General features: G+C 44.2%; 1 protein-coding gene across 2 annotated transcripts in view; it reads left to right on the top strand.

Moving 5' to 3' along the window:
- LOC122565541 (procathepsin L-like) overlaps nucleotides 1-14814 on the top strand; it is a 42940-nt gene that overhangs the window by 13147 nt on the left and 14979 nt on the right. For both annotated transcript variants that reach the window (XM_087976157.1, XM_087976156.1), the window contains exons 2-5: nucleotides 4034-4172; nucleotides 6494-6616; nucleotides 8486-8638; nucleotides 12322-12546. In XM_087976157.1, the coding sequence (XP_087832283.1) occupies nucleotides 4041-4172; nucleotides 6494-6616; nucleotides 8486-8638; nucleotides 12322-12546 (633 nt within the window). In that variant the 5' untranslated portion in view covers nucleotides 4034-4040. The remainder of the gene's footprint in view (nucleotides 1-4033; nucleotides 4173-6493; nucleotides 6617-8485; nucleotides 8639-12321; nucleotides 12547-14814) is intronic.

Raw genomic sequence — 14814 nt, 5'->3', positions numbered from 1 at the left:
AAGGTCAGCATTTATTGCCCATCCCTAATTGCCCAGAGGGCAGTCAAGAGTCAACACATTGCTGTGGGTCTGGAGTCACATGTAGGTCAGACCATAAGGATGGCAGTTTCCTTCCCTAAAGGTCATTAGTGACCCAGATGGGTTTTTCTAACAAACCTATTCACAGTTGTCATCATCAGCCCTTTAGCAGAGTTGTGATTTGATGTCCATGTGCATATCAATTTGGTGCGAAGGAATCTGGTGCCAATCAACCTCATGGAATACAATCATATACATAAGTGAGGTTTTAAAACTACTTTTTTGAGTTAAAAATGCCCTCCCAATAAAAACACAAAATATACAGCAGTGCTAGAACTGGAAGTTATTAAAGTTGCAGGGAAGTAAATAATGGTGTAGCAGCAAGAGAATTTTGTGTTTCAGAAAAACTTGAGAGTCTGGAGAAAGGTATTGAACCAACTTCAGACAATACTAAAACGAAAGTGTGCCAACAGAGGTCAACCTGGCAAGAGGCCACAATTGGAGGAAAATATTGCTGAGCAGGTACTTGAAAATTGTCAACATGGAAAATGTTGTGAAGCCATTCGAATCCATGCACGAAACAAATCCAAGAAGGATGGAATTTTGGATTTTGAGGGAAGTGCTGGATAGTGCACAAGGGTCATGAGAAGGCATGACTTAGTACTTCAGCAGAGAACTCTGACTACACAAAAGCTTCCTGCTGAACTAGAAGGTAAGGTATTACAGTTTCACCGGTTTGTAATCAAAACACCAGCAGAAGGAAGGCTACAAGTTATCATGCATTGGAAACTTGGACGAAACGCCTATTACTCTTGACATGCCAGAGAATCGAACTGTGAACCCAAAAGGAGATAAAAACCGGTATTGTTATTGCCACTGGCCCTGGCAAAAGTAAGGTTTACTTTCATTCTTTCTTGTGTGGCTGAGGGCATTAGGTTAAAACCAAAGGCTATTTTTAAGAGCAAAACTTTACCAATGGAGAAGTCTTGAAAAAGAATGGGTCATCCACGTGCATCCATAAGGCTGGGTGGATGAAGGTGGATGTAGAAAATGGATAAAGGAAGATTGGAATTCACAACCTGATGGCGAATCTCTCTCTTTTCCTTGTGTAGTCCGTCTGGGGCCAGTTTAGATCCCATCGAATGAAGAATGTTGTTGATGACATCCGATCACATAACACTGACGTAGCTGTAATTGCTGGCGGATTTACAAGTGTTTTGCAACCAATAGATGTTGGTATCAACAAGCCGTTTAAGGATACAATGAGAATAAAGTGGAATAACTGGATGGAGAAAAACATACACCAGAGGAGACTGTATGCAGGCTCTATCACTGCCACTGATCTGTGAATGGATTGCTGTTTTGTGGAAAGAAATAAAAGCTGATACTATTTTCAAATAATTTCACAAATGTGGAATTTTGAATGCATTGGATGGTACTGAGGATGCTCATCTGCGCAATGACACAGATTAAGTGGATGATGTGTTACCTCTAACTACAGCCAGTGAAACTGGAGTGGATCCGTAAAGTGATATTATTCATCCTGACTGAAGCTTTATTCATTGGTGAAGATGTTGAACAGTGTGATTTTGCAGGACTTGTAATCCTTCACTTTTTTTATTTTTTACAAATAAAAGCTTGTTAATTCCTTTTTTATGTAGCCTTTGTCCAGTAATTTACCACAATTTGTTTTTTTAAAATTATTTGTTGAGATTTCAATTGGGCTTCTGCTAATGATATGGTATTTTTGGGCTGTAGCATGGATTTGAGCCCCTCAGAAGTAGTATCCATGTTATTGTTGACCCCATAAATTTTAACTTTTTTTTTTAAGAGTCTAAACCGTTCCACTTTTACATGAATATATACGGTATATCTCTTTGGATCTGCCTTTTATTTGTGTGTTTTTGTTACTACTAATTTGTAAATTTTTTAGTAATTTATAAAATCCCTTGTTGGTTGAGGAAAGCTTGGTAAACTTGTCTCCTTTTTAAAACCTGTTTGATTTAGGTCTAGGAGAAGGTATCCATAAGGGAATCTCTCATTGAACTTTGAACTTTGCAGCGAACCGAGGGACTGTTGAAAAGCCAAGCGGAGCCTGATTGGTCTCCACCTGGTGAGGTTACCCAGTTCAGTGATTCCATCTGGAACTCTAACAAACTGAAGAAACTTACCTGGGGGCTGACTTCAACAACACTATTCACTGATCAACAAATTAACATCAACAGCTCTTTGCAAGACCTCACTGTTCTAATAAGAACAAAACAGTGGGTAATGACCTTAAGAGCAAAAAGGACTGAGTTGATGGGCTTTAGGTGACAGAGTCATAGAGATTTACAGCACAGAAACAGACCCTTTGGTCCAACTGTTCCATGCCAAACAGATCTCCTAATCTAATCCCATCTGCCAATACTTAGCCCAAATCTCTCTCAACCCTTCCTTTTCTTACACCCATCGAGATGCCTTTTAAATGCCAAAATGTTGTAATTGTACCAGCCTCCACTACCTTCTCCTGCAGCTCATTCCATACATTCATCACCCTATGCGTGGAAAAGTTGGCCTTTAGTCCCTTTTATATCTTTCTCTGAGTCACTTGTTTGATTTAGTGGTGCCCAGTACTTGGGTAGATTTCCTTTTGGTGGCATTGGCCTACAGTGCCCTATGAATGGAGGAATAAAACAGAGGTAAACCAATCTCTTGACTGTTCCCTGATTGTTTGTACAGTGATAGGTGAATGACAGACTGTTTTATAGCGTTTTCCATTCCACCTGGGTCATTTACGGGACATTTGACAATAAACCCCCACACTCCCCAAACTGTCATACGTCCCTTTCTGGGAAGAATAGCACACCAGAGGGTGAATGAAGAACAGTGAACCCTCAGCATAGAGACCGTTTCCATACAAACAGAGGCAACGCCCCAACAACTTGATCATGGTTGATCTTCAACCTCAAATTCACTATTCCACCTGTATCCATATTTCCCTGAGAGATCAGAAGCCTTGCATGTTCTCACTTTTTGGCCATCATCCACCCTTTAGGGTAGAGAATTCAAAATATCCACAATCGGTTCAGCAAAGAAATTTCTCCTCATCTTCATCCTGAGATCTTGCCCCTTGTTCTAGATTCTCCAATTGAAATCATTTCTACCAATCCAAACCCTTGTATACTTCATTGGCATTGTTCTATTTCTCTCAAGTTAAAGCTCTGTCTTCTTAGATCTAATGAAGTGAACCTTTTGTGTACTGCCCCCAGTGCAAGATCAAAACTGACTTTGTTACATGTACTTTACAGTAAGAATTCAATAAGATGCATTGAAAAGCTTTCATTGGTTGACATGACATGATGCCATTTTGAATAACTTACGAATAAGGAAAATAAAAGTTATATCTTGAAAAAAGTCCAACAGTCCTGAGCCAGCTCATCACTAAACGGTGCACAGTACTCCAGCAGTGGTCTCACCAAAGTTCTGTACAAGCGTGGAGGCTGAGGGGTGACCTTTATAGAGGTTTATAAAATCATGAAGGGCATAGATAGGATAAATAGACATTGTCTCCTCCCTGGGTGGGAGAGTCCAGAACTAGAGTGCATAGGTTTACGGTGAGCGGGGAAAGATATAAGAGAGACCTAAAAGGCAACTTGAGGAAATGGTGGAGGCTGGTACAATCGCAACATTTTAAAAGGCATCTGGATGGGTATATGAATAGGAAGGGTTTGGAGGGATATGGGCTGGGTGCTGGCAGGTGGGACTAGATTGGGTTGGGATATCTGGTTGGCATGGACGGTTTGAACCAAAGGGTCTGTTTCCATGCTATACATCTATATGACTCGAATTGTAGCAAGACTTCCTAGTCCTTGTGCTTGAGATATTGTCCAATAATGTTTGTTCAGTAACAGCAATGTTGACATGTGAAAGACTAAATGCTTCTAATGCAATTCATGGAGTGAAGAAACTCATAACAATCAAAACAAGACGTTATGAGATGTTTTCCTGATTTTTTTTTTTTCCCCACCCCCAGGAAAGCCATGATGATGTTCCTGCTGTTTCTGGGGACTTTGCAGATTGTGGCTGTTACTGCTTCGCCGTTGTTGGTTGATCCACTGTTGACTGAAGGCTGGGAGAAATGGAAGGTGCTACATCAGAAACAGTACACCGAGGTGAGTGACCAGAACAGTAAGCTTCCCCAGGGTGGCTCAGAAGATGCTGCTCTGGTGATAATGTCACTGGAGCAATAATCTAGAGCAGGGCTGGCGAACCTCTTGTCACAGGATTGTGTAGGGAGCACATTTTAAAAAAAAATCTTTGTTTCCCTGGAGATTGTGACTAAATTTCAGAAAGATAAGGGGGCTGCAACTGTGAACATGGATTACTTATTGAGAAACCTCAAAAATAATACATTGATAATTTAAATGAGTAATTAATTGACACTTCTGGATGGTAGTTTCTATCAGCCAGTTTTTTTGCCTTTTTGGTTCAATAAGTAGAACTAGAGCGAGGTAAAGAAAGATTCAGCCCTAATTTGTGGTGTAAGGGCAGGGCATGGTGACTGGACTGGGTTAGGTGTAACGAGTGCTCTCTTTGGTTCAGCTCTGATCGTTGCGCGCTCTCTGCTGGCCCCAGCAGATTTTACATGGAAGTGAATTTGGGAAGTGAGTTGGCTGTCATCCTGATCTTTCCCTCGTTCTTTTTCTTTTGCCTCTCTCTCTGTGTCTCTGTCTCTCTCTCTCTCTCTCTCTCTCTCTCTCTCTCTCTCTCTCTCTGTCGCAGTCTCTCTGTCTCTCTCTGTGTTTGTCTCGCTCTCTGTGTCTGTGTGTGTGTCTCCCTCTCTCTATATGTGTCGCGCTCTCGCTCTATCTTTGTGTGTGTATCTCTAAACTCTATCTAAAGAAAGAAAAAAGTTACTGGGAGCACGACAGCAATCTGAATATCATTTCATCCTTCTCCCTGTCAAGTCCCTTCTCCATCATCTGAGTCTCGCCTTCCCCTGTGAAGTGATGCTGTCACTCTCGCTCCTCCCTTCTTGTGGGTAAATTACCACAAGTGACCTTTTTAATTCGGCTACTTAGCATAAAATCTCTCAGACAATCAAACATTGAAACAACTATTTAAACATTATTGCACGTAACAACCAAAATAAGATCTCGCAAGTAAACAAGTGAAGCTTCACAACCTGACTTGGCTATTAACTAATTAATAGTGGAATTTGGCTACAATTCCAACCATCTGTGTCTGTGGATGTGTCCAGTTTCAATCATTGTGCAGTGTTGTTCTTTGAAGTTTTTTGCTGCTGAAGAGTCCTGGAGTTGAATTCTTTATAACTTTTTGTCTTTCAAGGTTGTGGTGTGACACTATGGATGATCCTTTAGGTTCTTTCATCCACGATATTTCAAGATGGCGGAGATGGTGTTTGGTTCCTCACTGCAGAGCTTGGCTGGGTATGGGCTCATGGGGCAGGTCCAGCCACATCCACACTGCTTCAGCATTGTCTTTCCAGCTCCGGTCACGTTTTTCTTTTGTTTTTGTGCCCTGGAGCTGCCTCCTGATGTCCTCCCGCAGGAGGATGTGGCACTGTGTATCTCCATTCCATGACTCCCATCTTGGGTGGTGGCATTGGCTGTGTTTGTGTGTTAACCGTCTAGCAATAATACCACTTGGCCATCACTTCCCTGTATTCCTTGCCCCTGACCTGCTCTTGTAGCCACTGTCTTTTTGTGGCAGGTTCAGTAGAGTTTTTGGTCAATGGTGACTTCCAAGGATGTTGATAGCGGACGATTCAGTGATGGTATCACCATTGAACATCAAGGGGTGGTGATTAGATTGTCTCTTGTTGGCGATGGTCATTGCCTGGCATTTGTGTGGCACAAATGGTACTTGCCACTTGTAAGCCCAAGCCTCGGTATTGTTCAGATCTTGTTGCATTTCAACATGGACTTCTTCGGTGTCTGAGGAGTTGAGTGGTGTTGAACATTCATTGGCGAACATCCCCACCTCTCACCTTTTGATGGAGGGGTGGCCATTGATGAAGCAGCTGAGGATGGGTGGAGGGCACTACCCTGAGGAACTGCTGCAGAGATGTCCTGGAGCTGAGGTCACTGACCTCCAACAATTGTAAACCTTTTCCTATGTGTCAGATTCCAACATTCTGGTCACCACACAGTGGGAAAGCTGTGATTGCAATAGTGCAGTGGAAATCCACCAGGATGTTGCCTGAGACTGAGCAGCTTAGCAATGAAGAGAGACTGGATAAGCTCTAGTTGTTTTCTTTAGTGTAGCGAAGGCTGAGAGGGGCCTGATTAGAGGTGTATAACATTGTGAGGGGCAGAGTCGAAAGCAGCCATTCCCCTTATTGGTTGTTCCAACTAACAAGGGGTGTAATTTTAAGGTGAAGGGTAGGAGGTTCAGAGAGGATTTGAGGAAAATCTTTTTCACCTTTCAAACTGACTGAAGTCATCAATTTTGTAACTATTTTTTTCCTCAGAATGAAGAAGGTGTTCGGAGAATGGTGTGGGAGAAAAACTTTAGATTTATTGAAAATCACAACTTGGAGTACTCGTTGGGTAAACACAGCTTTAATCTTAAAATGAACCACTTTGGAGACATGGTAAGTGAGAATGTATTAAGCTGGGAAAGGCTTTGAGTAGATTAAAATCCTTAGTGTGGAAGCAGGCCATTCAGCCCATCAAGTCCACACCTACCCTATCCGCACAGATCCATACCCTCAGCCTTATCCCTGCATTTCCCATAGCTAGCACACCCTGCCTGGACACAACAGGTAATTTGGCATGACCAATTCACCTAATCTGCACATCTTTGGTCTGGGGGAGGAAATCAGAGCAAACTCGCACAAAAATGTGGAGAACATGCAAAGTGCACACAGTTAGCCAAGGGTAGAATTGAACCTGGATCCCTGGTGTTGTGAGGTAGCAGTACTCACCACTGATCCACCATTCCTCCCTCTCCTTTAGCATTATGAAATATTGAGGTAAAAAATCTGATGGGGAAAATAATCTGCAGCAGACTATGGGAGTGATTAGTGAACAGCAGACAGAATTAGAGCTGTAGCAAAGTACTTCCTCAGAATATTGGTGCCCATCTAAACCTGATGTTAAATCCCAGAAATAGAAAGGTTTGGACCTGGTGACTTGTGAAAAGTTTTTAAAATTTGAAACCCGTTTCAATTTTGGGTTTAATTGGTTTGTCATCAGAATGGGATGGGGGAGGCTGAGCAACCAAATAAGTGTGTTCTTTAAGTCTTCTGATACTTTTAATGAATTTAAAAAAGTTAAGTTGCCACAGTCTTACCAGACCATAGGGGCCATGTTCTCATCAGAGAGAGATGACTGGTGGTGTTTTAAACTGAGGGTCATCATGCCTGAGACGAGGGGAGAGGTTGAGAAGGAGAGTCCTTTGTGGTAACCTCAGCTGGTGTGGGAATTGAACCCACTGTTGGCATCACACTGCATTGCAAACCAGCCATCCAAGCTAAACTGACCCCCATATGTATGTTATAGATACATAATATGTTAAAAAATGTAAAAATTATAATTGTTACATGACTCTCATTTAATCAAGTTTCCATATTTAACTTTGGTCTAGGTCATGGGAAGTTCAGCAACTAAAGAGAGGCAAGGATTTATCTTTTGATAAGTTGACTGCCTTCTTCGGATTGCTTGTGGGCCAAGAGGGTCAGGCATGCTTCTTCCCTCCCTGCACTCCTAGAATGGAAGACTGGGCCCTTTTCAAAGCCTTGGAGAGGGCACAGAAGAAGTTGACTAGATTGGTACCGGGGATGTGGGCAGTGAAGAGACAGGAGAAGCTGGAGTTGCTCCCCTTTTAGAGGGGAATATATTTAGACGAGGTATTTATGAAGAGTGAGTATCGAAAAACTGTTTCCAGTAGCAGAAAAGTCCAAAAGCCAAGGGACATAGAATCTCTGCATCATGTTACCTTAAATCTGGTTTATGACTTGGGATGCAATTCCTGAGTTGAGTGTTGGAAACCAATTTTCACAAAGGAACCTGGACAGATGCTGGAAGGGGAAAGCTTTATAGGCCAGGAGTTTGGGCCAAACTGGAACACTCTGCCAAAGACAGGGCGCAAACTGTATAGTCTCCTTGGGTAAAGTTTTACAGTTCCCCCATTGGTGCAGACAGTGAGGGGTGGGGTTTGATCCTCAATTATTATATGGTTGTGGGACTGTGATTGGTCAGGATGGGAGTCCCGCCCGCTTTTTGGATGATGGGGTCGGGAATGCTCCTATGTTCTGAAGTAGCACTTCAGGACCGTTTGGATTTCACAGTAATTTCACACTTTTTTTTTTCTTGTTGCTTCATGGAGGGCTGGGGATGTTCTCCCAGCAGCTCGCAAAATGGGTTTTCCTGAGGACGTTTTGGGAACTCTTAACTCCGATTTTGGTTCTTTCTGTCGATTTGACGCTGACCCCTTTCTGGGGGATCTTGTCATCTTTCAGACCTTGGAGGAGTTCAATGAGCAGATGAATGGATTCCGGCACTTTAAATCCAGGAACTCGTCCAGACCACTTTCAAGGATCCCTGAGCTGGCTGAGATTCCCAAGAGTGTCGACTGGCGAGATGAGGGATATGTCACTCCAGTGAAGAACCAGGTACAAAAGAGTTTCATTTGAAGAATAAAATGGAGAACTGATTCCTTATCAGTGGTAGGCAGAAGTGTGGCTGCACGGACAATTTGGATCGACCTGTTTTACGCGTTCCTGATCTTCAGTTTATTTTTAGTGACTTCAGTCTGATGGTGTTTAGGAAGGTCTACCCGGGTTACAATCCAAAATATGTGAATAGAGTGGTTTTATTTAAGGGAAAATGGACAAGACTGCCAAGGTAAAGGAAATAGGATGCTGCAATGGTAAATTTATAGAAGAGATGGGTGGAGATTTGATTCCAGCATAAATATTCGCTTGGACTAGTTGGGCTATTTCTGGTGCCATAGATCCAACAGAATCTTCTGTAAGTGTGGAGTCCTGCTGAAGGAAGTAATGCAAGCCCCACCTTTTAGTTTTAATGCTGACATTCCACTTGTACCGGAACGTGCATCAGTTCGTAGTGACAGTGAGGACAAGTGCTGAGCTGGGGAGCTTGAACAGTTGTGCTGGGACCTCCCACCAGCAGGTGGTGATGGTGAGGAAGTGCAACTGGAGCAGTCAAACTGACTGACTGTCTGGGGAGGGGGGAGAAAAGATGTCTTTGGGGGAAACAAGGCCTTGTGAGAAGAAGGTGCAGACAGGATAAAGGATTTCTTAGCCCAATGTAAACCACAGGCTACATTCCCTGTACATTCTGTAAATACTTCCTTGTATAACCTTCATTTTCCTTAATATTTGTAATGACCTGATGCTCTTGGAATAAAGAATCCTTAATTTATGATCTTTGGGATTTGTTTGGTTCAAATCTCACTGTGCATATGGAACATCAGACTCAATATAATTAGGGGAATGATACAATTGATGAAAGGAAGGAGCTATGCGTAGATTGACAGAGATTTGAGCATTTGATTAATAAATCAGGACATAAACTCATTGGGTTTTGCTGCCAAAATCTTACATTTGGGGCCTAATTTTCATGAAAGAGATGGGAAGTGGAGTCAAGAGATGATCCATGTTTGTTATGGGTGTCCTATCCTCCGTATATTCACAGGGAGATTGGATCAGGCCTGCTGGTTCACCAGGTATGATTCTGAGGAGGATCGTATAAGACAGGAGTGTGATGGAGAAGTTCTTGAAATGGATGTGAAAATAATGAACTTGTAGAGCACATTTCATTCCAAAGTAAAACTGAGCCCTGAAAACAACTGACGTCTTTTAAACCAGGTAGAACTTGTTGGCTATGAGATACTTGATTGGGGTGTGGTGCTGGAAAGACACAGCCAGTCAGGCAGCATCCGAGGAGCAGGAGAATTGACGCTTAAGCCTTTTATCAGGATTCCTGATGAAGTGCTTATGCCCGAAATGTCAATTCTCCTGCTCCTCGGATGCTGCCTGACTGGCTGTGCTTTTCCATCACCATCCTCTTGACTCTGATCTCCAGCATCTACAGTCCTCACTTTTTTACTGCCAGATACTTGATTGGCCCAGGTTAATGACTCCAATCAGAAAGTCCAGGCCGACCAACATAACCAGTTCAGGCAACTGACTCTGAACTGGCTGGCTACAGCTCAGTACTAGCAAATAAAGGGTGACTTGGTGAGTGGGTTACTGTCCTCTGTGCAGTTATTTCGTCCCCTCCATTGGTTATTCAGTTGTACCAATGAAGATAATTTATTCAGTAACCACATGAAATACAGATAATCATTTGATAACCCCTTTTAAAACTGTCAATCCGACTGTGTACAGAGGCTGCTTTTGAGTTGTGTTTCATCAGATTTTGTATATGCATTCTGCCACTCATTATGAGTTCAGCTGTTTAAAATATCTCCAAGTACTTAGCCCAATGAAACTCATTATTTTTTCCAATTTCAAAACAAATGGTTTGTCAGTCAAGAGTGCAGGAGCAGATGGCTGTACTACTTTGGTTTAAGTTAAAAATCACACAACACCAGGTTGTAGTCCAACAGGTTTATTTGGAATTACAAGCTTTCGGAGCACTGCTGTTTTGTCAGGGAGCTAGTTGTTAGAAATGCTCCAAAAGCTTGTACTTCAAATAAACCTGTTGGACTGTAGCCTGGTGTTGTGTGATTTTTAACTATGCCAATCCCAGTCCAACACCTCCACATCATAGCTACTTTGGTTCAGATAGGAGAAAGTGAGGACTGCAGTTGCTGGAGTACCAGAGTTGAAAAATGTGGTGCTGGAAAAACACAGCAGGCCAGGCAGCATCCGAGGAGCAGGAGAATCGACGTTTCGGGCTTATGGATGCTGCCTGGCCTGCTGTGTTTTTCCAGCACCACATTTTTCTACTTTGATTTAGCCTTTGGTATGAGGCTCCCGTGACATTCACGGCTCCTCTTCCTAACAGTGCCTACAAATGAGATGGGTCCAACTCTGTCAACATTATGGAACTTCCCACAGTGGTGTGGAGAAGGGCAGGAGCACTACTTGTAGGCTGGCACCTGAACCTTAATACCAGATTGACAGAAAATCCTGGACTTGAATCCCAACACACCTTCCTCCCCACCATTTGATAGACTTTCCTCAGCCAATGCACTGACAATCTGGGCCAAGACCAGTACAACAGTGAGACCACAGGTTATTGAATCTTTCCGAGTTCTGGTCACCTTGTTAAAGGAAGGATATTGTTAAGCCAGAGAGGGTTCAGAAAAGATTTACCAGGATATTGCTGGGAATGGAGGGTTTGATTTGTAAGGGGAGGCTGGATAGGGAGAATGTTGAACATTGACCATGTGGTATTATATAGATTAGATTACTGACAGTGTGGAAACAGGCCCTTCAGCCCAACAAGTCCACACCGGCCCACAACCCCTACATTTTACCCCTTCACCTAACACTATGGGCAATTTAGCATAGCCAATTCACCTAACCTGCACATTTTTGGACTGTGGGAGGAAACCGGAGCACCCGGAGGAAACCCACGCAGACACTGGGAGAATGTGCAAACTCCACACAGTCAGTCACCTGAGGCAGGAATTGAACCCCAGTCTCTGGCGCTGCGAGGCAACAGTGCCAACCACTGTGCCGCCCATAATAGGCTGGGACTTTTTTCACTGGAGGTTAAGGAATGATCTTAGAGGTTTATAAAATCATGAGGGGGGTGACTGGCAGGTATCTCTTCCCTAGGGTGGGGGATTTAAAGACTAAGGGACATATTCTTAAGGTGAGAGGAGAAAGACTTTAAAAAGGACCTGAAGGGCAAGGGTTTTTTTTTTTGAGTGGTTCGTGTGTGGAATGAACTTCCTGAGGAAGTGGTGGATGTGGGGACAATCACAGTGTCTAAAAGACATTTAGATATGTTCAGGAATAAGAAGTGTTTGGAGGGATATGGGCCAAGTGCAGGCAGGTGGGACTAGTTTAGTTTGCGAGCATGGTCTGCTTAGACCAAAGGGTCATACAACGTGGAAACAGAGCATATGAATCTCTAACTCTGTCTTTTTTGTTTAACGGGAGAGTTTTAGATTGAGGAACAAGAAACCCATTGGTTGCATGTCCGTGATGCTATCCTCAAAATGGCTCATTTTCTGGATGACACCTGATTTGGTCGCAAACCTAATGGCAAGGTTTTGAAACAGCGACGGCCAAGAGATATTTAAACTGTGGTGGATTTTGTAATAAAATGGAAAGTTTCTCCTCTTCTGAAGCTGTGAAATTGTGTGTGTTTTCAGGGTAGCTGTGGCTCATGCTGGGCTTTCAGTTCAACGGGAGCATTGGAGGGACAGACCTTTAAAAAGACAGGAAAGCTCATCCCACTGAGTGAGCAGAACCTGGTGGATTGCTCAGGACCACAGGGGAATCAAGGCTGTGGTGGTGGATGGATGGAAAATGCCTTCTTATATGTACATGAAAACAACGGGATTGATTCTGAGACTGGATACCCATACACCGGCCAAGTGAGTAAATCCATTTCTTTTTGACTCCGCTGGATTAATCTTACAATGATTGTCTCGTTGTATATTACAGATACTATTTGTTTTGTTGACACTTGAATAAGTTCTTTGTAGGTCCAGCAATATTCATAAGTGGTTGGGTTGTTGCTATGGGTTAGATGCTGCCCTTCAACCCTTTGTAACCATAGGTTCAAATCCAGCCCAGACTAATATATTGGTGTGAGATGAGGTGGGAGGATTACTTTAATTGACCACTGTCAGCTAAACTACCTATTTTTGAGTCGAGCCCCGATGGAGAGGGCACTTGGGCCTACACATTCCAAGTGTTTTGGTTAATTTTGGGGAAAGGTGACTACAGATACAACTTGGCAAAATGTGCCTGAGCAACTAGGCTGGGTAGTGTTCTGATGTAGGGTTGTCTTCCTGCAGTTATACAGTGGCCTGGGTGAGACAACTCCTGGAGTAATGTATGCTGTTTTGATCCCTGTACCCAAGAGGGAGTGTTGTGGAGGTACACAGTGATGATACCAGGGATGGCAGGGCTATCTTGTGAGGAGAGATTGGTTTAACTGGGTCTGTATTCACTAGGGCTTAGAAGGATGAGTGGGAATCAGGTTGAAATGTATAACATTCTAACAAGGATGGACAGAGTAGATGCAGGGAGGATGTTTTCCTTGGTTTGCAAGTCTAAAACCCTAGAAGACAGTCTTGGATAAGGGAAAGGCCTTTTAAGGATTGAGATGAGAAAACACGTCTTCATTCAAAGATGAGTAAACCTGTGGAATTCTCTACCACTAAAGGCTGGGAACCCCAAGTCACTGAATATATTCAAAATATGGAAGACCATAAGGTAAATAAGCCCATAAGATATAAGAACAGAATTAGGCCATTCAGCTTGTAGAGTAAAATTTGTTCCACATTCGATCGTGGTTGATATATTCCTCAACTCCCCATTCATCTAACCCCTGATCCCCTTACTAACCAACAACCTATCTATCTCTGTCTTAAAGACACTCAATGACTTGGCCTCCACAGATTCATCACCCTCTGGCTGAAGAAATTCTTTCTCGTTTCAGTTCTAAACCGTTGTCCCTACTCTCTGAGGCTGTGCCCTCAGGTCCAAGCCTCTCCTACTAATGGGAACATCTTCTCCACATCCATTCTATGCAAACCTTCTCAGTATTCTGTAGGTTTGAGTTTTATATCACCCCTTATCTTTCCAAACTCCAAGTCCAGTTCCAGAGTCTTCAACTGTTCCTCATATGACAAGCCGCTCATCCCAGGGTCATTCTTGTGAACCTCCTCTGGACCCCCTCCAAGGTTAGCACACCTTTCCTTAGATGTGGGGCCCAAAACTGCTCACGATATTCCAGATGCAATCTGACCAGAGCCCGATACAGTGACAGCAGTACATCCCTGCTTTTGTATTCTAGCCCTCTTGAAATGAATGCTAACATTGCATTTGCCTACCTAACTGCCAACTGAACCTACTTGTTAACCTGAGGAGAATTCTGAACTAGGACTCCTAATTCCATCTTGTGCTTCAGATTTCTGAAACCTTTACCATTTAGAAAGTTGCCTACACCTCAATTCTTCCTCCCAAAGTGCATAACCGCACATTCGCCCACATTGTATTCTCTCTCTCTCTCTCTCTCGCGCGCTCTCTCTCTCTCTCTCTCTCTCTCTCTCTCTCTCTCTGTTTTTCTTTTTCTTTCTCTCTCTCTCTCTTTTTCTCTCTACCTCTCTCTCTCTCTCTCTCTCTCTCTTTTTTTTTTCTCTCTCTCTCTCGCCCCTCTCGCGCGCGCTCTCGCCCCTCTCGCGCGCGCTCTCGCCCCTCTCGCGCGCGCTCTCGCCCCTCTCGCGCGCGCTCTCGCCCCTCTCGCGCGCGCTCTCGCCCCTCTCGCGCGCGCTCTCGCCCCTCTCGCGCGCGCTCGCCCCCCCCCTCTCTCTCTCGCCCCCCCTCTCTCTCTCGCCCCCCCTCTCTCTCTCGCCCCCCCCTCTCTCTCTCGCCCCCCCTCTCTCTCTCGCCCCCCCTCTCTCTCTCGCCCCCCCCTCTCTCTCTCCCCCCCCTCTCTCTCTCGCCCCCCTCTCTCTCTCGCCCCCCCCTCTCTCTCTCGCCCCCCCCTCTCCTCTCCCCCCCCCTCTCCCCCCCCCTCTCCCCCCCCTCTCTCCCCCCCCTCTCTCCCCCCCCTCTCTCCCCCCCTCTCTCCCCCCCTCTCTCTCCCCCCCCTCTCTCCCCCCCCTCTCTCCCCCCCTCTCTCCCCCCCTCTC

This window comes from Chiloscyllium plagiosum, unplaced genomic scaffold, assembly GCF_037043375.1.
Source record: "Chiloscyllium plagiosum isolate Xiang-an unplaced genomic scaffold, Cpla_swu_hap1 HiC_scaffold_28, whole genome shotgun sequence".
Lineage (NCBI taxonomy): Eukaryota > Metazoa > Chordata > Chondrichthyes > Orectolobiformes > Hemiscylliidae > Chiloscyllium > Chiloscyllium plagiosum.
This window is presented reverse-complemented; position numbering and strand designations above follow the sequence as displayed.